At 43.9% G+C, this 26,149-nt stretch overlaps 1 protein-coding gene across 1 annotated transcript in view; it reads right to left on the reverse strand.

Moving 5' to 3' along the window:
* myo1g (myosin IG) overlaps nt 1–26,149 on the reverse strand; it is a 41,855-nt gene continuing 15,706 nt past the window's right edge. Inside the window, exons 17-22 of the mRNA XM_086194406.1 lie at nt 25,168–25,391; nt 24,588–24,732; nt 21,014–21,118; nt 20,189–20,302; nt 15,726–15,883; nt 1–874 (exon numbers count right to left, since the gene is read on the reverse strand). Coding sequence (XP_086050532.1) covers nt 712–874; nt 15,726–15,883; nt 20,189–20,302; nt 21,014–21,118; nt 24,588–24,732; nt 25,168–25,391 — 909 coding nt within the window. The 3' untranslated portion in view covers nt 1–711. The remainder of the gene's footprint in view (nt 875–15,725; nt 15,884–20,188; nt 20,303–21,013; nt 21,119–24,587; nt 24,733–25,167; nt 25,392–26,149) is intronic.

The following is a 26,149-nucleotide window of genomic DNA, read 5'->3' on the forward strand; positions in this document are numbered from 1 at the left end:
ACATGGATTTCTCAAATCAACAGATTCCGGATGTTTGTGATATTAGATTCACTTCTAAACTGCACAAAACATCGGAGAATTTTAAACAGTCAACATCAGTGAGGCTGCTTTTTTAATCTTGAAGCAATTAACACACAGAGAATCCATTTAAGTAAATGTTGAATAATTTATTTTCCTCCATTTTCTTGTTCTTCTTCTTCTTTTTTTTTTTTTTTTACATCCGTCATGAAACTATTTCCACATTTTCGATGCTATTCCTCTAAATGTTCAGGTACATATCTGGAAGGTGTAAGTTCTGCATTGTGACGTACAATTTGTCAATAAAAAGTGCATTTCTCCTATTTTATGCTGAAAATCTTCAAATATCTTATGTAACAGCAAATCGTAGATATAAAGGCAATATCATACATGAGTGCTGCAGCAGAGGGTGGTTGTTGTTGTTTTTTTATGCCAACATAATTTTCTTAAATCAACATCATCGTCCAGTGAAGTTTAGGAGTAAAAAAGTAGATTCTTCCGAAGACTCAGCTCAACGCAGTTAATAAAAAATTCATAATACTTGCAAGTAAATGATTTTCAAGTCTCGTCTGGCGCCTGAAACGGACTCACATCCCCGTCTCCATGTTTTCGTGTTGCACCTGTTGCAGGGCCTTCTGGTATCCGTGTCCTCGTGTCTCACTGGTGCTGGTGGGACAGATGGGACGGCCTTCCTCAGTGAGCGGGAACCAGCAGGATGAAACCGTCTCTGCTCTTCTTAAAATCTGCATTGTTCTGGCCCGCTTTGGTTTCCACGGTAACACTCTTGGGTTTTCCCCGCATGTGTAGCTGTAAAGCTGACTGGCAAACCTTCACAGCAAAGGGGGCTTTTCTTACGCTGGGGGACAGAGAGACATATTTAATACGACTGCATGGCTTTTAATGTTTATAGCAAAGGGAACACGTAGGCCCGTTCACATGAGAACGAACCCACGAGATACCAAGACATACAGAGATTTATTATCCTGTAACAATCACCCACGATGGAGCTATGAGCCAAACGAGGTTTGGTTTGCCGACAAATTCGGTCAATATATGCAAAAAAAAGTGTTTGCAAAGGAATTTGAGAGGAAAATAATTCCTATGGTTTTAGCGCTGCTTGGTTCTTCCTGAGTGTCCAGCTCTAACCTCTCAATTTCACAAAATACGCTGCTAGAAGTTTTCATATGTGTTGAACGGAAGCTAGGTTTCCATCTGCTCCTCTCCCTGTGTTAAGATCAACTAAACGAGTCACAGCTCAACCAAACTGAATCCTCTTATCTGGTTTTATCATTATAAGTCCGTCTACACAAGCCAAAAAACTGACACCTGAGTTCCCTAGAACAGGTACAGGGTATCAAAAAACTGCTAGTTTGTGCATGCGAGTGTGTGTGTGTGTGTGTGTGTGTGTGTGTGTGTGTGTGTGTGTGTGTGTGTGTGTGTGTGTGTGTGTTTTCAGGGTACATTACAATAAGGCAGTGTAGAGGGGCTGTGTATTTCCACCACCCTAATGACTGCACGCCTCTCTGAGAACCTGGCAGGTAAAGGCCCAAACCGGTTCTAACTGATTTCTTGTGAACATTTCCACACCAGCTTGAACAACCACTGAAGTGGGCCAACAGAAAATATGAGTTCGTTCCAGACCATTTTGCCACAGAGTGATTTGAGGTGACCCTCACATGCCCAGTGCGTCTGCTAACAGCTGCAGTGAGGAAGTTTTGCACTGCTTAGTCGACTGCTGCACCGTCAGCTAAAGACGATCTGCCGTGGAGCCGCCGCCGCTGCCTCCTCTCGTCCTTCAGGCAAACTCACCGCTCTACCAGACACAAGTCGGCCTGGCACATGGCTGCAGCTCTGCAGCACCCCTACCCAGGGCCCTATACTGTATCGAGCTACGTCACGCCGAGGGCCCCGGGGGACTCTGACTGGGATAAATCTCTGATGTGTGGATTCACTTGACTTGTTTTTCTGTTAGTCAACACATTGTTTTTGAGCCCAACATGAGGAACACAGAACAATATTAGCCGCGCGGCTATTTGGGGATACCTTTGAATGGGGCTAATTAGCAGAGACGGCCAGACTGACAACTGTTTGACAACTTTGGCAACAACAACAACCTCATGTAGCAAACTGATGAGGCTCCTGTTCTCTCCAGACTGACATGAAAACAGTTTGGGCTTTTTTTTTTTTTTTTTTTTTTTTTCAAAGGAGAATTTTCAAAAGCGCAGATTACATAATGTTTAGTTATTATGAAATAGTGCCGGCAATCTGATTTACAACCGTAGATGAACATGCCAGGTGAGCGCAGCCGTGTGTGTGTGTGTGTGTGTGTGTGTGTGTGTGTGTGTGTGTGTGTGTGTGTTATAATCATTACTGAGATTAGTTTAATTTTTTTCTGAGTGAGTAAAGCAAATAAGAGTTTTAACTCTCACTTTTCCCCCTTTTCAGCATTTCAAATGTGATCATTTCGGCTGCTGCTGCGTGTCGTCAAATTTGTAAAAATAGCCCTCAGGGCAACTCCAAGACAAAAGTGCTCCTTTGAAACCCATGAAAACTGCAGTTTTGGATCTCGCTGTGTTACACCATTAAATCATGTGCTCTATGTCAGGGTTTCGCTCTGGACTAGATTGGCTTCACTGACGGAACAAATACATAAATCATACGTTGCTGCTTCAGCATAACTTTTTGTACACCACCAGGGATGCACAATAATATCAGCACGTCATCAATATCACTCAACATTGATTATTTTCTTCAAATGATTGTTCACCCAAAAATGCATACGCAGACATCATCTACCCACCATCATCAGTTTTCTTTTTTTTCTTTTTTTTTAAAGATTTTTAGTCCCAAAAGCCCTTCAGTGATATTTTTTTTTTATCAAGTTGGTACGTTAAGGCTTCAGGACATTTGGTTTACTTCAGCATGGAGGAATTTCGTGGTTTTATAATGTATTTTTTGAACCTTTGTTGTTTGGGGGAATATTGTGAGATCTTTTCCTGCAACTTCAGCATTGTTTTGTGAACTATAAAAAACTTCCCCCAACCTTCCAGGATGAAGGTGAGTAGCAGGTGACTGAATTCTTATTTTTGGGTGAACGATCACTTTGTCGATATATCGGCATCAGTCCGAGGGTCAGGTTACATCTTTGCTCATCATCCGTCGTCGTCCTCCACTTATCTGGGTCCAGGTCGTGGGGGCAGCAGCCTCAGCAAGGAAGCCCAGACCGTCCTCTCCCCAGCCTCTTCCACCAGCTCCTCCGGGGGAATCCCGAGGTGTTCCCCGGCCAGCAAAGAGATATAATCCCCCCAGGGTGTCCTGGGTCGGTCGAGGCCTCTTCCCGGACGGACATGCCTGGAAAACCTCCCGAGGGAGGCGTCCAGGAGGCAGCCTCACCAGATGCCTGAACCACCTCAACTGACTCCTCTCGACATGGAGGAGCAGCGGCTCTACTCTGAGCCCCTCCTGAATGACCGAGCTTCTCACCCTGTCTCTAAGGGACAGCCCAGCCACCCTGCTCATCATCCGTTGAAGTAAATATCTGATTCGTGGGCTTTTCCAAATGTTCAGGAAATAAGGAAAAATGTTCCTCTTTCAAATTCAACATGTGTTTTCCACTTTGTACAAAACTGGAGGATCATATAAATGTGTCTTGATGCCTGAAAATATTGACAGAGGTAAATATCAGCTATCGATCAGCTGTGGACCAAATCAGTTGTTAAATATCAACATATCAGAAACCAACAAAGAAAATAAATCCAATATCCTCCAACCCGATTCAACACCTATGTATCTGTTGCCATTGTAGTTGGTTTCTGGATGAACGACCTTTGATATCTGTCATAATCTCTTATCTGGAAACAAAGAGACACATTTGTCCTGTCCTGGTTGTTAGCAGACATGTGACTTCTGATCAGACCAAGAGCACCGGTTCACGTAGGAAGCAGAGATGCTTTCGGTTGGAAATTCCGAACAACAACCACACAAGGCTCAATTTGTTTTTCCGGTGCTAAGATAGTTGAACTCCGTGACTTCAGTTTTCCGAAGCTGTGTCACTGCTCATCATAAGTCACCCCAACAGGTGTGGCCTTGCTCTGTAATTTCTTAAATCCCTCTTGGCCTCATATCAACGTCAAATCCCACCTGCTGAAGCCTCCAAAACCAGCTGTCCCGCTCTGCTGGAGCAGAGACAAAAACCAACATAGAAACCCACCGACCTCCAGAGGGTTTTCATTGGTGTGTGTGATACTGATCTGATCACACAGCTACCACAAGTGCAACCCAACACCGGCGGGGCATGTCAAGAAAAGCCTTTCGCAGTGCCAGAGGACGGCTGTGAAGGTCTGCGGCGCAGTGGGACGAGTGTGCAGGCTGAAAAAGTGGTGAACAGTGACAAAGTGGGTCTCGAGCTGAACTAAACCCCTCTCTATCGTAACTGGATGGAGCTCAAGGTCTCTGCGGAGCTCAAACTCTCACTTAAGTTTTTCCTGCAACGCTTATTACCAGATTCATACTCTCGTTAATTCAAAATGGCTTCCACAGGAACGGTGTCAAGCAAACATCTGACTTCTTGCTTTCTAGTACGAGTGTGGGATGTTTGTGTGTGTATGTGTGTGTTTCTGTAAGTGTAGCCAGATGCAGTATACGTCCCAGAGTCTGCAGTCTGCCAACCGACTCTCGTGCTGCAGTCGAATAATTTATGGCCGTGGAGACAATGTTGCAGACAGAACTGGGGCGCAGCAGCAGCTCCTGCAGGGTCCTCCTTGGACCTCCTGCTTCTCTCTCTTCATCACCGCTCCCTTTTTCATTTCATCCTCCTTTTCTCAGCACCCCCCCCCCCCCGTCAACCCCTCTATGATGCAGAATGCTGCTAATCCGATGTGAATATTTGCCGCTGGTGTCTCCATTATGGGGAATTACATGCCGTTAATCTGTATGTGTGCTGAGGCGTAGCCACTGAGCCTGATGCTACACCATCTTACTGATGATGTTTGTCGGAAAATCAGATCAACGGCAGACCTGCACACTCTGCCTCCAATGGGAATAATGTGCCAGCGAGATACAGGATTATTTTCTTTACTCTATTGTTTACTGCCACAAGACGACACTCAGAATTTTGTCTCGATATATTGAACATGGTCAGACATTCCACTGAATTGACATAATGGATAGAGAAAGCAGAAGAGTTCCATTAGTAACAAAAAGAAACAGAAAACAAAGCCAAAAACTCCCCGTCTGTTAATATGAGTGGAACCTCTTTAAACTCATAGCGTCTTTTGGTGCTTAACAGTTTCACTGCAATTGTCCGAATTCACGAAACGGAATTAGTAGCGGTTGATGAATTTTGGGGACATTCTGCCTCGTGATGCGTCGTCCTGGATCAGATTCCTACCAAATCCCTTCCAGTGGCATCGACACTGTAATAATATTAGGATTTTTGAGCTTTAAGAGCTCTATTCTTAAAAACGCAATTCTGTTTCCACCAAGAGATTCTGTTGCTAGCTTGTTGTTAATCCTCCAAACTTGCTCGCCCGTCACTGAGTTACGATGCTGCGTCCCAACTTGAATGTGGAGGTCAGAATTTCTGATGAACTCTGACATTAACGATTTTTGGATCTTAAAGAGTAACATTAATGAATGATTTCATATAACACATCAGCCAGTATATTTTCTGAACTGATGTTACATTGATGAATCTCTGACATATCGACCACAGGAACCTGGGTCGTTCACATCTCTGGGAATTACACGAAGGTTTTGTGAAGATGAACTCAGACAATAATAACAATGCTAATGACTGAGAGTCTGCATTTCACTGCGTTTCGATTTGAGGCCATTAGTTAAAATATTAGCGAGCCACTGAGCGTGATACGCTTGATTTCTCACATCATAATGTCACATTTGAGTTGAACCAAAAAGTCGTATTACCTGTGTGTTGCTACATCAAACAGCGAAGGTTTTTTTATGACAGCAGGATCATGTCGACACAAAGGGGAGAGTGAGTGATTGCGGGGAGCCATTGCTTCTCAGATGTGGACACTTTGTACCGGAGAGCTGTCAGATGAGTTCACAAAAAAGTGATGACACGTGCTGCTGATGATCCCAGCGGTCCAAAACTTACAGGGACAGGAGAGCCTCTCACTGTCTGCTGCGACCCCACAAACATTCAACCTGCAGAACAGAGAGAAACTGCAGAAAGAAACAAGAGCTGCACACCTAACGTTACGCAGCAGCACCTGCATCAGACACTCCTAATGAGTGCGAAATCCCTTCAGGAGGCTGACGTGAGTTTTACGCTGCACGAAAGTTCGAGGACATGGTGCTCATCACTGCATCACCCTTTTCACCTCTGATTCTTTTGCACCTCCTACTTCAGTCTTACTGCTTCCTCCTTCTTGTCATCTGCCCTCCTGCTTCTCCATCCTCTCTCTCTCCGTCAGTGCCACCAGGTTCAGATATAATTGGGTCTCAGGAGGCGATCAAACACCAAAGGCTGTCAAAATACTGACCGAGCTGAGCAAAAATCTGAGGCGGGTCAGGATCTCAGACAAGAGACCCAAACGGGAAGCAGCGATGGACAAGAGCCAAAGCAAATGTGTGGTTAGTTCATTTCAATTTGGTACCAGAATTCAAAACATCTATTCACCGTCATTTTCCACCTTCAAAAACTAGTCTTCATCACAATGAGGAGATGACATTCCTGGCAGAGCCCAAATATTTTTGAATATAAGATGCAAGACTTATTCATGCAACAGTCTGGAAATGATCCGCTTGTGTAGGTGACGCTGTCATTCTAATACCGCATGTGACTCACTGTACACTGTACTATACGTATTTGGTGATTTTGGATCACTGAGATAATTTTTCATGAAAAAAGATGCCCTGTTTTTTTTTCTCCAAACTATGACAAATCCAGCCTTTTCAAGAGGAACCATTATCTCCTTTATTCAGAAAAACAGGAATTTTTTTTCTCATGAAAAAAATTATCGTATTAATTCAGAAATGCAGATTTTTTTTCAGGTTAATTCAATGCTCCTCCATAACTGAGATTTAATGTTAGTCATGTGTTCTCCTGGACGAAGATGAATGTTTTTCAGTTCAACTATTGTTGACAGTTCTTGGAAAAACATCTCTGACTACTGGCTCAGTTGCTGAACGCGGTCACATGTTTAACATCCACCAGTAGCTATGAGTCAGAGCTGCACCCATCTTTCCCTCACATCAACTTTTTCCCTCCACCCGAGTGTCAGCTTGACACCTGCTCATCAATACAAGCCTGAAACGTCCCCCTGATATCTCAGTTAGCTTTTCCCCAGCTGCCTGGCAACCATTGCTGGGGCAACAGCAGCATCTGCGTCCCTTTCGTCGGGGGGTGGGTGGGTGATTCAAGGCCACTCAAGCTGACCAGGCGGGGGGTGCAGACTGCCCCACTGTGTTCGTGTTAGCGTCATTGCGTCGATCATCAGCGATCTCATCCATTATAATTAACGTCGGCGTCATCGGAAACAGTAGTGCGATCTCAGCCGGCTGCACCCAGCCTCCAGAATCTCCTCAGGGGGCATTCTGGGAAAAAAATATTAGTCATATGGGCAAAGCGTGAGAGTTTTCTGTGAATGGGGGGAATTTTTATCAGTTTACAAAACCTGTATCACACGAAGCACGTGTCTGGGATCATAAATGTGCGTCATCAAGTGTGAACTGAAGTAGCACCGCGTATGACTAATTCTCACGACCGCTGCCACGTTTCTGAGCCAAGATCACATCAGTTTAGTGGTGGGTCAGTTCGGGAGCACACGGAGGAAGTGTTGCATTAAATGATAGATAATCAACAAGAGATATGATGGAATGCTGTCAGATCTTTGAATGCAGCAGGAATGTTCCTTCCATGTCAGGGAACATTTATTTGACAGGCAGCTGGAATTGGTGGATGTTATTGATCAGATCACGCTGAGTGACGGCATGAAAAATGTGCTTAAACAGTTTTTAAGTGATGAGTTGTGTGTACTCTGTTCAGCCAAAAACATCCAAACTATACCTGCCCAATACTGTGGAGATCCCCTTTGTGCTCCACTCCACAACACCTGTCCTGAGGTGGCTGCAAGTCCTGCAATTTTGGGCCTCAACTTTGGCCTTGATTGGCCCTGTTTTTCCAACACGTTCCTCAAGTAAGTCAGATAAAGATCTGGGGAATTTGGAGGACAAGACCCTGAATGTCATTGTTAATGTTCATGAGGGTCTCCGATAGTTGCTCCAGGGCTGCTCTTCCTGCTCCATCAGACCAGACCAACGGCCACTGATGATCCAGTGCTGATGTTTGGGGGAGAATAGATCCTGCAAGACAGGACTTGACCTGTCAAGTCATACTGGAGCATCAATGAGGCTTGAGTGACCCGCTTCACCAGTTGTCCTTCTTTGGACCACATTTGGTAGTTACCACTGCACACCAGATAGACTCCCTGAGATTTGTTTAGAATCTGACATCTATCATAATTTGGTACGCAGACCTTCACCCAAGAACTGACTGTTCACTTCCTGCCTACCCTGACAGGTGCCACCGAGACAAGGAAGTTAGTGTTTTTCACTTCAATTGTCAGTTCTTTTAATGTTGTTGTTTTTTTCTATAGTGAGCCTGTTGTGAAGCGTGAAAATGCCGCTCCATTTGTTGCAGTCTGAGGTCGATTTAGAAGCAGCACGTGGGGCACCATCTGAATCCACAAAGAAGCCTTTTGATGCAGATGTAGTTTCGAGGTCAGCAGCCTAGTCTGTGTGCCCAGGAGGCTGTGAGATGCTCCGACAGAAAGTCCCCACCATCTGACAACTGAGCCAGAAGACTTTGTAAAAACCTGCCCCTCCACAGTCAAGGTCTTGACTTCATCATACAAATATGATGTAGTACAGTACACTCCGATGTCTCGGAGGCGCTCACACGCAACACAAAGTATCTCCTATTCCTGCGCCAGTCACAAAGCACTGTGGGTTGTTTTGGTAGTTTGTTTTTGTGCAGAAAAAGTTTGTGGAGGTATTACAAGCCGCAGAAGAGCTTTTTTATGCCGCTATAGGTTGAGATGGTAAACATTAACATGCATCTTTATGCGCCAGTAATGATGGAAGTATCACAAGGCGAACATGAAACTCTCGTGAATTCCTTTGAGTTTAACTACTCCTGTTAAAGGAACATTCGTTCGACTGCTCGAATCTATTGGTTTAGATGAGAGGGACAATTGAAGACACATTTTAGAAGGTAACAACTAGTAAGATACGCTGTGTGGTTTCTAGCCAAGGCTACCGTCCGACCCCCATCCCTGGTTAGGCTGTTCTACATCAAAAGAAAAAAATAAACATGATTCAGTGATGGCAAATCACTAAGAAAATGAAGTGAATAATAGAAAGTAAAAACTCCAAACCCACATATCAGTAGTATCGTTTGTCTTTAACCTTTTCACCAAATGTTTTCAGGCTTGCTCTGGTTGGTAGAGTATTCCAATAATTGTTCCTAGCCACTGTTCGACGCCCTGGTGGTTACTCTGTTTGTTCATGTATCTTTTGTAATGAGGTGGACAAAGTACAGCTGTGGCAGGACTGCTTACACGGAAATCAATTTGGTTAATGAGAGCTTGATGGAATCATCAAAACTGAGTAACTATTTAAGTATGAAACAGTGAAACCATTCATTGGTTTGTGATTGAGTCATTCTTTCATGATAACTTCAAAGGACTGACGCACGCCAGCATCTATGCCACAGCATTTATGTTTTAGAAAAAAGTTCTTATAGCCAGAGCTTGAGTTATTCACACACATACACACACACACACACACACTGCTGTTGATAACAAGCTTCTTTGATACAGAGCGGCTGCAGTCAACAGTCAGATTGGAGCTGGACTTTGTGGCTAACTGGGGAAAATCACTACACCACATGACCTACCGGTTCAATGGGAGCTGAGCAGGAAGTAGGTCAGTCTGAATATACACTATTTAGCACCTGGGTTAAAAGCTGTTGCCATAGTAACGCTCTATATGATCAAAAATGCATTGATCATGTGCCATTAAGCCAAACCAGCACAGAAGCCATGGGATGGGAAAAAGAAAAACACGGAGCTGAGAGAAAAGTAAGAGTCAAAGCGAGCCGAGGGGCCGAGCTGGCCGACCAGCGTGGCGTTCAACGGCAGCAGACGAACACATCGAGGACAGTCACTGAGGGAGAAAGAAAAAAAGGAGAGGCGGAGAAAGTGAGGAGGCTATTTCAGGAGTAGGATAGCGCCTTTCATGACCTAAAATTTAAAATAGAGGCAGAGTTTCAGTGACTAACTGGTTGCACATGGACTGTTGACGTCTGACTAGATCAAACAAGAGAATCAACAGGTCCTCGGCATCATCAGTGACGGGTTAACGTGTGGGTGCCTCTCCTCAATCATTAAAACCACATCACAAGACCGCTCCTCCTTTTTCTTTTTCTGTCAACACAGGGAGAGGAGGGGTGACCCAGAAGATTGCTATTAATGCAACACCGTCCCGGGTCTTTCCATATTCATAAATGAAAACGCTGATGAAGAGAGGAGAGGAAGGTTGGAAGAAGAGTGCATGAATGTTAAAAAAGAAGGAGAAAACAACTGAGGGAGAAAATCTGCAAATCCTCACACTTGATAAAGTACAAATTATGACATTAATATTTGTTAGGATACTCATAAATTCCTTATTAAAATTGTTCAATTAATTCCCCATTGAATGACAATGACAGCAATTAGGAATTTTTGACATTTTCAATTCATCCGCTGATTAATATGGTTTTGTATGTGCATCCTGTTAAATATTTTAACAGCAATTAATGATGTTGTACTGCAATTGTTTTCTAACACTGAAAACAGAAACATGCCATATAACCAAGAAGAACTCGAATCCTCGCATCTGTGCATCTAAAATCGGTGAATATTTTACATTTCTGCCGTGGAAATTAAGGGAAACCATCAGCAAAACATGATTAAAACAGTCCGATTAAAACAAACTCTAATTATGATTAATTGTCTGGCGGCCTCTCATACAGCCTCCTTAAGAGTCTCAGAGTGAAAAGAAATATATATCATTTGTATATCGGGGGAGACGACGTGAGACCCAAGTTTCTATCATCTGATACTGAAACAGAGCTTCCATCTAATAACAAAAGCGCCGTAAATCCACAGGAGGAAAAGGGAGGGGTTTAATAGTTAAAACAAAGGTCCTCTTTATTTGCAATAACAACTATAGAAGTCCTCAGCGGTGTTGCCCATCATTAGTCTACACTACACTGTTCTTGTTTTCTTCGCTCCTACAAGGAAGAATCTTGAAATCGACACCATAGATGGAAAAAAAAACAAACCTCAGATAAGAGTGTTTCCTGCAGCTGCTGCTAGCTCACCTGTCAGGTGACACACAAGAGGCAGCGCAAGTGAACAAAATGTAAAATAGTCTTTGTGGTCATGGATATACAGAAAAAACAAAATCTAAATAAAGTCATATAGAAATCATCAAGAAATAGACTTTTTTTTTGCTATATTTGATCAAGTAATTGCAGAATACAATCAAAGTACTTTGTATTTGTGTAGTAAATGTGCAGTCGGCACGGCTTTACAAAGTTTTGTTGTATTCTCAGAAGACTGATTGATAACATCCCCAAATTGCTTCTTAAGAAAAGACCCCTCCTCAGTCATTCAAGGCCAGGACGGCTCACACCCTAAATCCTGCCCCCGGTCCTGTCATACACCCCCCAGCTGTCCCAGCAGATGGTCCACAAGTCCCACCCCCCAACTCACCGCCTATCTCTCAGTAGAAGCACATTCACATACCAACAAACACACGCACGCACACACACGCACACACACACACAAACACATACGCCTCACTCATGCTGACAGCTGAGACCCAGGTGACGGGAAGAGAAAGGATGGAGGAGATAGAGGGGATGGGGGGTGTACAGGAAAGAGCGATGGGTGAAGTGTGGAGGAACGTCGAGGGAAAACGAGACAGATTTGACATGACAGCCAACCAGACAGCTTGTCTTTGCCATCCTCACAGACAACACGGAGCAGCTTTGAAGTCAGATGTTACCTTGTGCCACTAACGCTGCCTCGACTGACCCAGTTTTGCGCGACTATGCACCCCTTTTGTAAACACTCAGAGCCTCACAGATCCCGTTTCTCAAGTTAAAGATGGAGGATGAGAAAAAAAGAACAGCAGCAATCACAATCACGCCATTGACCCATTCCTCCAGTGACCACTCTCCCATCCTCCAAAACTAAAATGATGTGCGCGTGACTCTCATGTTGTGGGATCTCATTTCCTGACAGAGGGAAACACAAGAAGAGTGTGTTGCCATCCCTCCACCCCCCCCCCTGCACAAGCTCACACACTTCCACAGCCTGCCCCCTGACTTTGTCTCATGAGTCTTCTTTTGATAATTCTAAGAGGTCACGGCCTCCTCCTTTCACCCCAGATGGTGGCACAAAGACTGGGGAGCTGAATCTGACTCCAACGGCCGCCGCACCTACTAGAGCCACGCAGCTGCTGCAAGGACCCCGTTGACAAATAGACACCCCCAAATGGTCCAAGACTCAAAAAGCCCACAAAAGCCTCAGCGGGGATCTGGGATCAACTAAGGGAGCACGCACACTCATAAAAGTGATAACACACGACCTGCTGTCTGCTCGGCCTCTGAGACGCCCTCCCGGGGGGCTCCAGCGAAATAAACGTCTGAACACAAGAAGTAAAACGACACTGAGATGAGTGAGCTGACAGCCGACGTATCAGGAGGCACAACAGGGTTCTTTATTTCCTTGGAGGTCATGTGACCATCACTTTTTTTTTTTTTTTTTTTTTTGGTCTGTCAGTCAGAAGGTCCATGTTGCACGGGCCAAAGGAGAACCCAGGAAACTTTTTTGGAAATATTTTTGCTGTTGTTATTGACGCTCTTTGTTATACAATGTGCCCTTTAGCTTCATGCTGAATATACGTGGCCGGCTCTTTCTGCAACACTTTAAAATAATGAATAACAGCTGGTTAATGCTCAGTTATCCCTAAGTAATGATTCATTAACCAACATTTAACTAACGTGTCAATAATCGTGTTCTTCAAAGGCTGCAGCAAAGATGGATAGCAGGACTGGAGGACACTGGGGAGGGATTAGGGGTGTTGGGGGGGTGAGGGCGAAGCCTTACTGAAGGGATACAAGTTCCCCGCTTTAAAATGAGGGTCACAAAGAGCATTAATAAATGGTTAATGCTTATTCAGCACTCTTGTTATTGAAACACCAGATGGTGCAACTTGGACATATCATCAGTGATGATGTCACGGGGTGTTTTAGGCCTTAGATCATCAGACACCCTCACCTGGGCGACCCACCCGGGGGTGATCAGCCCAGACTTGTCTCCAAGTGGTTGAACTACACCGAGGATCACCCTCCTCGATCCAAAACCACCAACCGCCTTTTCTGCAGCTTCTTGCTGTGTTCTTATACACAACTAAGCATTAATTGTGGTCGAGGTGGACAGAGCAACTCCACCTCTCCACAATCACACAAGCCCACAGCATACAGCCTCAAAGAGGACCACAAGGCTCCTTCTGAGCACCTCCAAAAAGCTGTGAAAAAAGGTAAGATTTATTGCAAGGCAAAGGTATAAGACTGCACTAGTTTTCTGCTGGAAGAAACTGATCTCCAAAAGTGTTTTTATCCTCCAAGAATGTGAGGCAATGAAGGAAAATGAGGAAAATGGAGAATGTGAGTGTTTATGCTCCAGCGTTTGTGTGTTTTCCTCTCTTTACATCACCCACTGTAGTGCAAGCAGGATTTGAAGGATTAATACTCAGGGAAACCAATCACAGCAGACTGAGTGCTGTCTCAGTGGGCAGCGCTTACGACGACACACAGACACACCCCCGCACGCACGCACTGACACTGCCACAACCTAAAGAGTTGGCTGTGTGTGAAAAGTTGTGTTGTCGTGGCATTCAAATCCAGTCTAATGTGGGTGCATGTGAATCAGATCTATAAACAGCAGTGACAAATCAGGTTCCGAGTGATAAATGTGATGAATGCGTGCATGGCTGACTCATTTCACATCAGTTATTCAGAGCAGGATGCATACACAGCAACAACTACGACTCTGATAAATGTCAACAATATGATCTGCGTAATAGTCAGGCTGCAACGAGGGACTTCACTCTCGCCAGTTACAAAAAGTCGAATCTTGCAATAGATGGGATGCCCAAACGTTTTCATTTTTCACAATCACTGCACCACCTGATCTTGACTGTTTGTTTCTTTTGTTACAATGAAAACTTTCTTTCTCCTGCATTAAAAAAGTTACAAATTCTGTGGCGCTTCTTAATCCCGTAGGTTTGACGTGACAGGACCGATCGCATTTACGTGGTGTGTTCACTCTTCTTCGACTGGCCGTGACTGATCATGACAATGTCTTAGCCCCTCCCACAAGTATAACAGTGTTTAATGCCCATCTGTCATTTAAATGACACCTCAACAAAAGAAGAGTATTTCATCCGTCAAGTACTCACAAGTCAGAGTCTTGGGCTCACCAAGATGTTTATTTCACAGCTGCATCACTTCTTTGTGGCTCCAGAAGGCAGCGAGATCCAGTATATTTAGCTTGAAGCTAATAGCTACAGATGGCTAACAACAATAACAATAACCAGCAAACACTTTGATTTGATCTGAAAGCCAAAAAAACTAGGATTATGGTGGATGTCAGTGAAGGCTCTCAGTCATGGTAGTCTAAGAGTTCGGCGTTTCACCTCTTACCTAAGACGTGAAACAACGTCTGTGAAACGTCTTCCACACCAAAGAGACCGACGCCGAACTCTTTGACGAATGGTGGATGCTGACAAACGCTGGCGAGCTGGTTCAACTGAAAGAACTACAGTGAATCAGCAAAAACCTGGAAGGAATGTAGTTAACTTCATTTGAGCTCAAAGTGCTCGTGAATGAACTCACAACCGGATAAAGACAACGCGCCGTGAGCTTTAAACTAAATATACGTGGCTGGCTCTGTCTGCATCCTGGAATCACAAAGAAGCTGTGACAAAATGTCTTCACGAGCTCAAGACACATTTGTGAGTTCTTCACAAGGGAGAGAAAAAATTACATTTTGGTTGAATTCATGCATCAATATTCTACTTTGTCACTGTGAAGCCAGTCATCCCCTCATAAGCCTTGAGTCTCTATGAAATTCCCTCTTCGAGTCGTTGCAGCTCGGCATGGAAAGAAAGTAAAACACTTTAACCTTGTTACAGAGCCTCTCGATTTCTCTGCATTCTTCTTAAGAAAGAATTATCCAGTAATTTACAAGAATAGCAGAACGGTTAGAGCAAAGCCTGTAAAAAATAAACAGGACTTTGTGCAGCGGACATAAATGATTCAGCTTGACAAACATTACAATTAGATTTGAAGTAGATAAACGCTACTCTGTAACCCTCATGACTGGGTAAGATGTCTTTTATATTTTGTAGTACCAGTTGTTGTTGTTGTAATAGTATATAACATTATAGATGGGTTAATTTAGCTCAGGAATTGGTATCACAGTTGAAAATGCTTGCTAACAACAGTTAGCGTTGGTTACATTTCCAAAGTCTTCAATCGAACTGTGAAATTATTCACTTTATGTAGCTGCTCTTTCTTAATATTGAGAATATTTTTGATGGGATGAGAAAAACTGCAGCTCACTGACCGTGTGAAGTAGTCGAGCAACATTCCCACCAGTTCGCCCACTCGGTCCTGGTTGGGACACAGTTCCCCTCCAGTCAGGCACAGCAGGACGTCATCCTGTGAGGATGTGTGCAGCACCACCATCTGGTCCACTCCGCTGGTCACACTTGCTCCTGTAAACTGAGGAGAACGACATAGTGGTTTTCATTCATGCAATTTTCCTCGCCACAAATGTGTTCTTTTGACCAAATATTTAGTCTTGCAGGCAAGAAACAAAGCCTGAAACAAATGTCGCTCAGTGCCCCCTGACATCTATTGCGTAGCTCTTGTAACTCTCAATCACTCAGGCTTGGAATCACTTGAGTTTTAGAATGAGCGATGTCTGTTGTGCAGCAGCACAGATTAGAGCGCTGGAAATTCATTTGTATAAAAAAATATTTCAGGGATTATCACGTCAATGCAAAGTACCTATGAATTTAATGCAATATGTCAGAGAATATCCGGAGTCAAAAATCACTCCATACTCCATCCAGTGGATTATTTCTGTTCCGCGTACGAGTGGAGAGACATTCCACCAGCGGTGCACGCGTGGTGTGGTGGTGCAACGAATTCATGAGCTGTGATCCGGCTGGAAAAACATACAGATTTATTTCCACTGAAGAATTTAAATAGGGGCGACATGCCCTCATGACGGATACTGTAGCAAAGATACAGAGGCAGAGAAAATGAGGTGCGTCACAGATTTTAGAGAGGGACTAAGCCTCTTACAGCCCCCAGCACACCCAGGTTAATCCAGCAGAGTGAGGGATGTCCTGACACTGTCAAGGCCACATTCTGGTACAACCTGTCCCCCCAGTGGAGGGAAAACAGCAGAGGTTATTCAGCTGCATCCAGGTGTGTTTCTGTTTCCAAACATGTCAGGAACAGACATTTTTACTCATTAATAGGGTGAGATTCCATGAACTATTGAAAAAGGGACTGCAGCAATGTATGTGTAATACAATATCTGTGTGATACTGTATGAATACGTCGTCTTTATATCTTCAGTTATAATTATTTCAATTATTGAGAAACATATTTGTGAGTGTAGAGAAAAGTAACGGGGAATAACGGAAAGGCAAACACCCCTTGGATTAAGTATCGCTTTCAATTGGCTGTCAGTCAGATCAATTTTCAATTGATTGACGTGCGATTTATTGCAGCCGTTGGTATTAAGGTGCTGTGTCAGCGTTTGTCTGCACAAGTCTGAGGCAGAATCGACACTATCTGATTTACTGACTCACTGAGTTCTAGTGAATTTCTTTTGAAACTTGCGTCACTTCAGCCGAGAAATCAAGACATTAAAACAAAACACACGAAACTGTTTGTTTCCTTGCTCAATCAGCTTCTGACCTCGACCTCTGACCTGTGTAACAGTCCAGCCTTCTGTGGCGATGACTCCGTACCAAAGAGCATGGTGATACAGTACGAGGACAGAGAAGTACTGTCTTTGGCCTTATTCTCTGTTTCTGACCTGGATAAGACTCGTACCCTCAGTCTGAGCAGCAGAGCTTAATGGCATCAGCTATCTTTAGACACTCGGCTGCTGCATAATGATGGTTTTTAACCCTCTGGCGTGTTTTGAGCTCTTTGCCTCTCTCCCTCTCTCTCTCTCCGTCTCTATCTTTCTCTGTTTCTAAAATCACCGGTAGAAATCCAGCTGAACTGGAGGTTATTCATAATGACTCATCATTGTTAACAACGTAAGTCTCCACACAAAATCCCTGACTTGTGCCAAACATCGGATTACCAGTGAAGCCTGTTCAACAGCACAGCTTTCCTTCAAATCTCTCCTCATCTATTTGACACAAAACTTCTCAGGAAGGTTTAAAAAAAAAAAAGCTTCCTCAAAAAAGAGCAAAAATTGGATTTATTTCAAAGTAACTTTGATGTAACTAGGCAATGTTTTTGGTGGTGGAGTTGTGTAGATTGGGCTGAAAAGAATCCATTACATTTTGGGCTAGTTTAGTTACAGCGCCACCAGGTGGCGACAGGAAAAGTAGGTTGTTTTTTTTTACACTTCGATGTAAGCCCACCCTCTTGGTGATGGGTTACTGTGACACCTGAAGGTTTTTGTTAAATGGCGTTACAGTGGGGAAGCTGACGGTTGTGATATTTCAGCATAGAACAGTACACAAAAGCACCTGGACTCCCGCCTAAGTCTTCCATCTAGTTAGTCTGAGTTTGCCTCGACAGAGTTATGCCCTCTCTGAGTGTCCTCCGGTTACGGTTCTCTGCCAACGGTCATCTTAACCAAAAATAAAGTAAATAATGAATCCCACTTTTTCAAGATCCCTCTCAGATCCATCCTGTTTCATTCAGAAACTCCTCCAATCACAGAAGAAAATCACAATCACAAAGATGTTTCCAGAGACCTAAAAACATCAGATTAAATGTTAAGCTCTCGTGCACTGCTTTTCTTCCCTCTTCACTTCCAGAGCTGACGGAAAATGAAAATCAAAGCCAGGGTGTTGCGCCGGTGGTCTCAGGTACAGCAACTTCTAACATACACTCAAATAAAAATACACACACTTGACTCCCTCACACAGGTCATAAGCCCTCAGAGCCATAGGAGATGCAGTTTTCTCTCACTCTTAGTCCTTTTATTGCTCTGGTTCTTCCCCCACTTATTGATGGATGGCAGTGACCCAGGTCAAACATGATGGAAGATGTGTGTTTGAGGACTTGTACAATCGAGAAGACAGAGTGGGAGATAGAGGACAGCTGGGATAAGTGAAGTAGCAGTGGTCTGACCCACATTGCAGACTGCTGTTGGGAAGTGGAGCCGCTGTACAGTGACTCTCACTGCCCCTCATCCTCTCCTATTTAAACTTGGATCATTGGCAGGTTATTGTAGGATTTGACCTTTAGGGTTAAGGGTACGGTTACGTTTAGTTCAAGGAAAAACTCTGTCAACTTTGCTTGTTAAATTGAGTCTATTTGCTGGAATGATGTCACTGCTAGGAGGAGTTATGACAGCTCTATTCACCCAGAACGTTCTATGAACTCCGTCGGCTTTCACTAGACCGATAATTCACCACATACTTGCCAAAATGCCAAGACAACATGCCGAAACTCTGTAAATCTGATAGTTAGCTATGGATTAGCGGAGAGAGAGACATCAACTCTGGGCCAAGGTTGAATGTGTAGGTAGTGCATGCAGACAGAATGATTTGTGTGTGCACACCCAGGTACAGTAAGTCAGGTTATAGTTCCAGTTCACTGGGCTTTAGTTCCAGTTCACATGAACAGTGAAGAATCAACGTATTCACCAAGTTTGTCGACCTCCAGAGTGGAAGGTGGCAGTACGCCGCCTGACTGCTGATGGCAAACTCTCTTCCAGGTCACCTCATTTTTGTCACATACCAAAACAAGTTAATCCGCGGCGTGCCTTTCAAACAGTGGGTTTAATTTCAAAGAAAAGAAAAGGACAACTCATTAAACTTAAACAGCATAAAAGTCAGTCTCTTTGTCCATGAATGCCAGTTCCTTGTTCACTGTTTGACTTCTGGGTTAAAAGCTGCAGTGGATCCTGCAGAACGCCGGCGGATGAGAGGTCAAATGAAGCGAATGAATCGTGGAGTTATTTGATTCCAGTCCACATTATCGAGGTGAATTTGTCAGACTTGGAACACTTTGGCTTAAGATAATTTAAGTCAACTTGTACCAACACCGTGTGTAGCGCTGAGTGAGCGTTGCTGAAGCTGGTGTGTATAAGGCTGCTGCTGTGTGATATCAAACCACAAAGTTCAACAGTAAGGTTCCTCATATACGGGGCATAAACTGTATGCTCTGAGTCCATTTCTGGCCCCCTTGTTGGAGCTGCAGGACTCGCTCGGAATTTGGCCCTAATTCTAGCTTCATCAGGCAGCGTTTGCCCTGCAGGGTACAGAAAGACAAGAGCCAATCAGCTGCTCCCGAGCCGCCGTCCAACGTCTGGATGAATTTCAGACATGTCCGAAATTCTGATTGGACGTTACCATCTTCTGACACAACGGAAGCCGACAGTCACGAGCTGGTATTCTGATGTGAGTGCGTTTTGTCACCTGAGGCAGGTTGCTTGACGGCACCAACAACAGTCTTCCTGCTCCGATCACAACAGTACGAACCAGAAAAATGCTGGCATCAGGAGCCCCTCAATAAACTTCCCACAAACTCTTCTCCTCCTCCTCCTCCTCCTCCTTCCAGATACCAAACAAATCTAATCTTCATCTGCAGTAGAGAGAGGTCTGCCGGTGCCCACCGCAAACAAATCTATTTGCACACTGTCGCTTAGAATTAAACGTTTCTCAAATCATCCGGCGTATATTCGGCTTTGAGTTTAAGAAGATAATGGAGCTCCATGTCACTGACACATCACGTATATCTAATTCAGGCCGTGTTGGCAGATTAAATTCATCACTGGTTTTAATCCTGACGAGAATGTCAAGACAAATGGGTACTCACTGCGTCTAAGGAAATCCTCTTCAAAACCTTGTACTGTTTCTTCGGCTCTAATTTGTAGACGTAACGGTCTGTGACGAGCAGACCACGGTCCGTGCTTTTGTTGAACCTGTTCACCTGGGAGAGAGGAGAAGAAACACTTTTACATCTTTCTCTTTGCCTTTGAGTGTTTTTTTTTTTTGCTTTTTTTGTTGTTGTTTGTTTGTTAGTTAGTTAGTTTGTTTGTTTGTTTGTTTGCCACTTTCTGGGTTAACGCCAAATCTGTTCGCAAACGGACCTGAGATGCAGCGATAAAACCAAAAAAGAAAAAAAAAAGGAAAAAACCAAATCCTCTGAGCTTTCTGGCGGCGTCGGCGCACACGTGCTGTTGCTATCTAGTGAGGCTAAAGCTGCATCCAGAATTAAAAGAAAGAAAAGAAAACGGGGGGAAAAAGAGGGAGAAACGTGGTCATTATCATCCACTGGGATATGATGAGAGCAAGTTCAGCGTGAGGTAAAATAATGACCCCAGCTGACTCCAACTCAGTTGATTCATAACTTACAGACTTTCTCACAACAGAAGCAACTCTGCATAAATTCACAATACCATTCCTTTCATGATTCATCCTCTGATCATTTCTCCTCTCCTTCCTAAATGTTCCCTTCTTACGGGTTACAATCGGTGTTAAAACATGAAGTCTTAAAAGACGACTTGACGCGAGGGCTGTGGGGGTGGAATAGAGGAGAGAGCAAAGTGAGGAAAACATCACCAAGAGAAAAGGAGGCAACAAAAGAGAGAAACTCCTCGTGGCTATAAAACAGAGTGTATTTGCTTCCCACGTACTGTACCTTCCTGCAGATGCCGGAGAAGAGGACCCGACTGTACCCGTCTCTGATCCTCAGCTCCTTGGAAATGGGGATGAAGGCAGAGCTGGTCTTTGGGCAGTCTAGCACCTGCACAAACCAAAGGCCGGTAGAATTACAAGAAAGCTGCTGATGTCACAGTCGTACATGAATGTATGTCGTTAGTCATGAAACTCTTGGTGGCCTCTCTCAGCTGTTTTTTTTTTTGTTGTTTTTTTTGTTGTTTTTTTTGTTTTTGTCGCTTTAAGCAGAAGTAAGAGATCAAAGCACGGAGCCTCGGGGAGCTGTTAGCAGACATTGTGTTTAACATAGTGAGGGATCAGAGCGGCTGATGCTGAACCTAAACCGCCCGGCGAGATACGCAGCTGAAAGCGTGTCACAGCCTCCCCTCCTAAAGAGCGGAGCTGTTCCAGCGCCACTTTTGTCTGACTATTTCTCTTTATAACCACGTCCGCTGTAGCTCAAGATTCATGTTACTGCTTTGATCACATGGCCAAAAGGACGAGGACAGCCTGCATGTTGGATCATGGGCTTTGCAATGGGCTGCATTAGTTCTAGCTGGGAGGAATCAAACATTAACACCGCATTTTAAGTTCTACATCAAGTCCCCGGGGACCGAATGTAGCCTCGCCTCAGTAATAATAACATGCCTGATAATACATAAATTATTTAAGAAATTACATTGTAAATTACTGTTAACGCTTTTTTGTGAAAGTGAAAATGCTCTTGATAAAAAGTGACTGAGTTTTTTTTCCGGGGGAGGGCTGGAGCCTACCCCAGCTGACACTGGGTGAGAGGCACCCTGGACGGGTCACCAGTCCCTGACAGGGCCATCAGGAGCCATCAGGGGCTCAGCATTTTGCTCACGGATATTTGGATATGGTCACCGGGGGAAGTGAGGATCAAACTAGCGACCCTTCGGTTGCTAGACAGCCACTGTACCTCTGAGCCATGCTGCCCTTCGATCACAAACCCCTCCAGAATAATGAAGTCAGTGTTTGAGAGTCCCTGTCAGGCTCCCTGCATATTTGTGTTTGCAGACAGACAGAGTAACAAGTAAAGTTCCAGATTTAGTTCAATGACTGCACCACAACAATCAACACGCGTGGCTAAAACCTATAAGAACAATAAGGGAGAGGAATACATTTTCATATGTAATAATAATGGTAATATATTACCAAGGCAAAACTGGGCCTACTGAAATGTAAAAATGAACATTAAAACCTTATCGTGTTAAAGGCCTTAGTTTAAAAACTGCTTTTACAGCTTTTCATAGTTTTTAAAGTGCAGGTACACTTTGACTCTCACATAGTCAGTTAGGTTTATATCAAGACAAATTCTATTTTAGAGGTGGTAGAATGTTAAAAAAAAAGATGTTTGGAGTCTAAAAATATATTATTTTGTTCACATAACAAATAGGGACCCCAAAAAAAGGATTTTGCAACCACCAGATTGAGAACCTCTTGCTCTCACCGTCTCCATTAAATAACTTTTTCATGGTTTCCCTCTCTGATCCCCGCACAGGTCAAGCTCCTGACTTGTCACAAACACATCCTGATTCATGTTTTTGTAATTATATCGAAGTACATTTTTAGGCTCGGAGAAGCCTGAGAACTTCAGCATTTGAGCTTCCCGAAAGCCTCTTTTACAGATTAGAGAATGGTTCTCGTAATTGGTTGTGAAAGAGTCAAACTTAAGTCAAGAACATAAAATCTATTCAAAAAGATGTCAATCCATCTCAGCATGCTTCGTTAAATAGAACCCTACAGCTAAATGTTGCCTCAAATGAATTCCCTCAGTGATAAAGGAGAATTCCCACAGTGAAACTTGGAGATGAACTTTCATTTTCTCACTTTCATTCTCCCTGCACCAGAGGAGCTCACACGTCAACGCGGGTATCAGCTATGTTAAAACAGTGCAATGCCTCCACGACTGGCTTTAAATGTCCCTTATTCCTTCCTTCCTGAGAGGCTTTAAGTTGAACCACTTCGGCTGTGTCGCCCTCCACACACCATTCTATAGGACTTTGAAGAATTAACCACGATCACGTGAAGCTGGAGCCCTGAAGGAGGCCAGTGAGTCACGGGCCGTCTGACAGACTAATGAGGGGAGTGACTCAGGACTCTGTTGCAGTCATGCTCACGCTCCCTGAAGCCTCCGGCCACCAAACAACCTCAGATTAGCTGCTAAATGAACTGAGTGTGGGATTCATTAAAAGAGCTGCTGTGTTCACCAGCGCCATCCTTCTCTAGTCACACTTTTTCGCCGTAAGACTCGTCACATGGACCGCATACGTTCACAACAGATTATTCCTGTGGGTCCATACACCGCCTCTCATTCAGGTCTTGTTTAACATGTGAAATTCAAGCGTTTAAGTTGCTGTGCCAGGGGTGAAATACATTCAGCGGATTTTCCAGATAGAGCAATAAAAAATATCAAGCATCCAGCTGCTGAGTGTGATGGTGTGATGTTTACAGCAAATTAGCTCCTCCTGTGGTGAGGGCAGTTCTGAAAATGCTTTTGGTAAAATCAAGTGAGGAGAAAACAAGGAGGACTCATAACTTTGGATATTTTTCCACAAACTGCACGCTATGTTCTGCATATTTCTGTCTCTAAAGAAGAATATATATTCCGCTTTCCAAAGGCAAATAAATACTTCAAGTAATTAGATGGAGATATTGTTCTTTCTGCATTTAAAAATACACAAAAAAAATGAAATAAAATGAACAAAAATGAAAGTAAATGAATCGGTTTCCTGTAAAAAAATAAAATAAAATAAACGAGTGAATTCTAAATTGTATGAAAATAAGTGTATCTTTTTCTAGTATTGTAATAACATCTGGTATTGATTCAGGATTTCTGGGTCACAGGTCATAGGAGGGGGGCGGCACAGTGGTCAGCACTGTCCCCTCACAGCAAGAAGGTTCCAGGTTCCAGTCCCAGCTCCATCACAGCATCTTTCTGTGTGAGTCTGCATGTTCTCCCTGTTCCTGCGTGGGTTCTCTCTGGTACTCCAGCTTCCTCCCACAGTCCAAAGACATCAAGAGGGGACGAGGCTGATTGATACTCTAAATTGACTGTAGGTGTGACTGTGAGTGGGAATGGTTGTTCGTCTCTATGTGTTGGCCCTGCGATGGACTGGCGACCTGTCCAGGGTGAACCCCGCCTCTCGCCTGAAGGCCGCTGGGATAGGCTCCAGCCCCCCACCCCCCCACCCCGACCCCTAACAGCACAAGAGGTAGAAAATGAATGGATGGAAGTTGGAGGAGTTATTGAAATTTAAGATGAACGATGACATGAAAAAATTCATGTAAAATAGCAAAAGTGGTAAAATCGTGAAAAAAGTTGTATGTCCATATTTTTTCACAGTATTTAATAATCTCTGCTGTTGTTTTGCTGTCTCTGGATCACATGATTTTGACAATATTCTAAATGATTGGCTGATAATTTAAGTGGAATATTCCAAACCTGCTGCTGCAAACATTGCATTAATGTACAAGAACGTGTTTTGTTTCCATACTGGGTTTGTGTTTTGTGTTCCTGCAGGTATCGTTCTTACATTGGCCAGGTAGTCCCTCTCCCAGGCTCGACTCAGGCCCCAGTCTTTTCTCTTGCCGCTCAGAACTGTCAGAGCCGCCACTTTGGCCCGAACCTCCTGCATGTCAGACGGTGGGATCTTTTTCACGATCTGCCTCGCCCACCACCTGACAGCACGGGGTGAGAACAATACAGGGCGTGGATGGAGTGATAGATCAAAGGTGTAAGAGGAACATACAGTAGGAGGAAGCCTGCAGTGATTAAGCTTCATCTGTCGTGCCAAAACATTGCTAATCCAAAACTTACTCTTTTAAACACACACACACACACACACACACACACACACACACACACACACACACACACCAGCCAAACTGAATCTAATTATAGTGTAGTCAGAGTTTATTACACTCAGAAATCTTCAGAGAGGTGGAAAGATTCTCATTTCCAGTGCAAATCAAAGCATTTCAGAGTCATTCTAGTTCTTTATTATACTCTTATTGATCGTGAGTTTATTTTCCGTGCAAGTCAATTCACCTCTCTTGAGTCTGAGGCTGAAGCATATCTCTTTTTTGACATTTCAATGCATTTAATTTTCTGACCTGCGATGCAGCATGACTGTGATGTTGTGAAACTGGGACAGAGCGGCGGGCGGCGTGGGCCACTCCACACTTTTCCCATAGTCGGTCATAGTTCGCACACTAGCGAACCTGCTCTTCATCTCCCAGAAGTGGGCCTTGACCTTGTAGCGCTTATAGCAGCCCATGATGGTGTAAATGGCCCTCATCCGCCGACACCTCATCCGAGCTAAAGCCCCACGCCACACCTTATGAGTGTTTTTTGGAGAAAAAAAAAAGGGAGACTTATTAAAGACAGAAATCAGAGGACAGAGCTGAATCTACAGACAGGAGGAGGAGGATGTCCCACTGAGCAGAAGACAAACTTGTGCTCCAGTTACAGACAAACAGACTTCTCTGCAGAGTCATCAAACTAGGTCGGGGAAAAAGAACGGAGACGAATATTTCATTGTAAGTAATTGACTTTTATGTAACTGTGCTCTGGATCTCATTAATTATCCCAATTATTGTTACAGAAAATTAGGATTCAAGCTGGCAGATGATTTTCAGTCAAACATAACCAGGAGCCACATATTCATGAGGCTGAGGCAAACTGCAGTCTCCACTTTGAAACCTAGACGTTAGTGGAGATAATGTTGTGGCTGATTAAATGTAATCACATGAGCTGAGCCGCTCCTGGCATCAAATTAGGCTTCTGTGTCAATTAATTGGACTGTCAAATCACTGCGTCCTCACCCTTCCCTCAGGAGGATCTACTGTAGCCTGTGCCGTCATTTACATGACTCAAATTTCTCCCGAGATAAAATTGTTGGCGAGCACCAGAAATCTTCCTTTTCAGAACCATAAAACATGGCCGACTGTCACGTCTGCTGTGGATGTGTTGGCCAGCGGTTGCTAAAACCCAGTTAGGAGAACGGAAATGATCGTCAATGCTCTAACGATTGACTTCCCATGAGGTCATCTGGCAACGGGTCAGAGACAGTTGTCTAAAAAATAAAATAAAATA

Source organism: Aulostomus chinensis, chromosome 22 (assembly GCF_037954235.1).
Source record: "Aulostomus chinensis isolate RoL2024-O1b breed Wild chromosome 22, RoL_Achi_v1.0, whole genome shotgun sequence".
Lineage (NCBI taxonomy): Eukaryota > Metazoa > Chordata > Actinopteri > Syngnathiformes > Aulostomidae > Aulostomus > Aulostomus chinensis.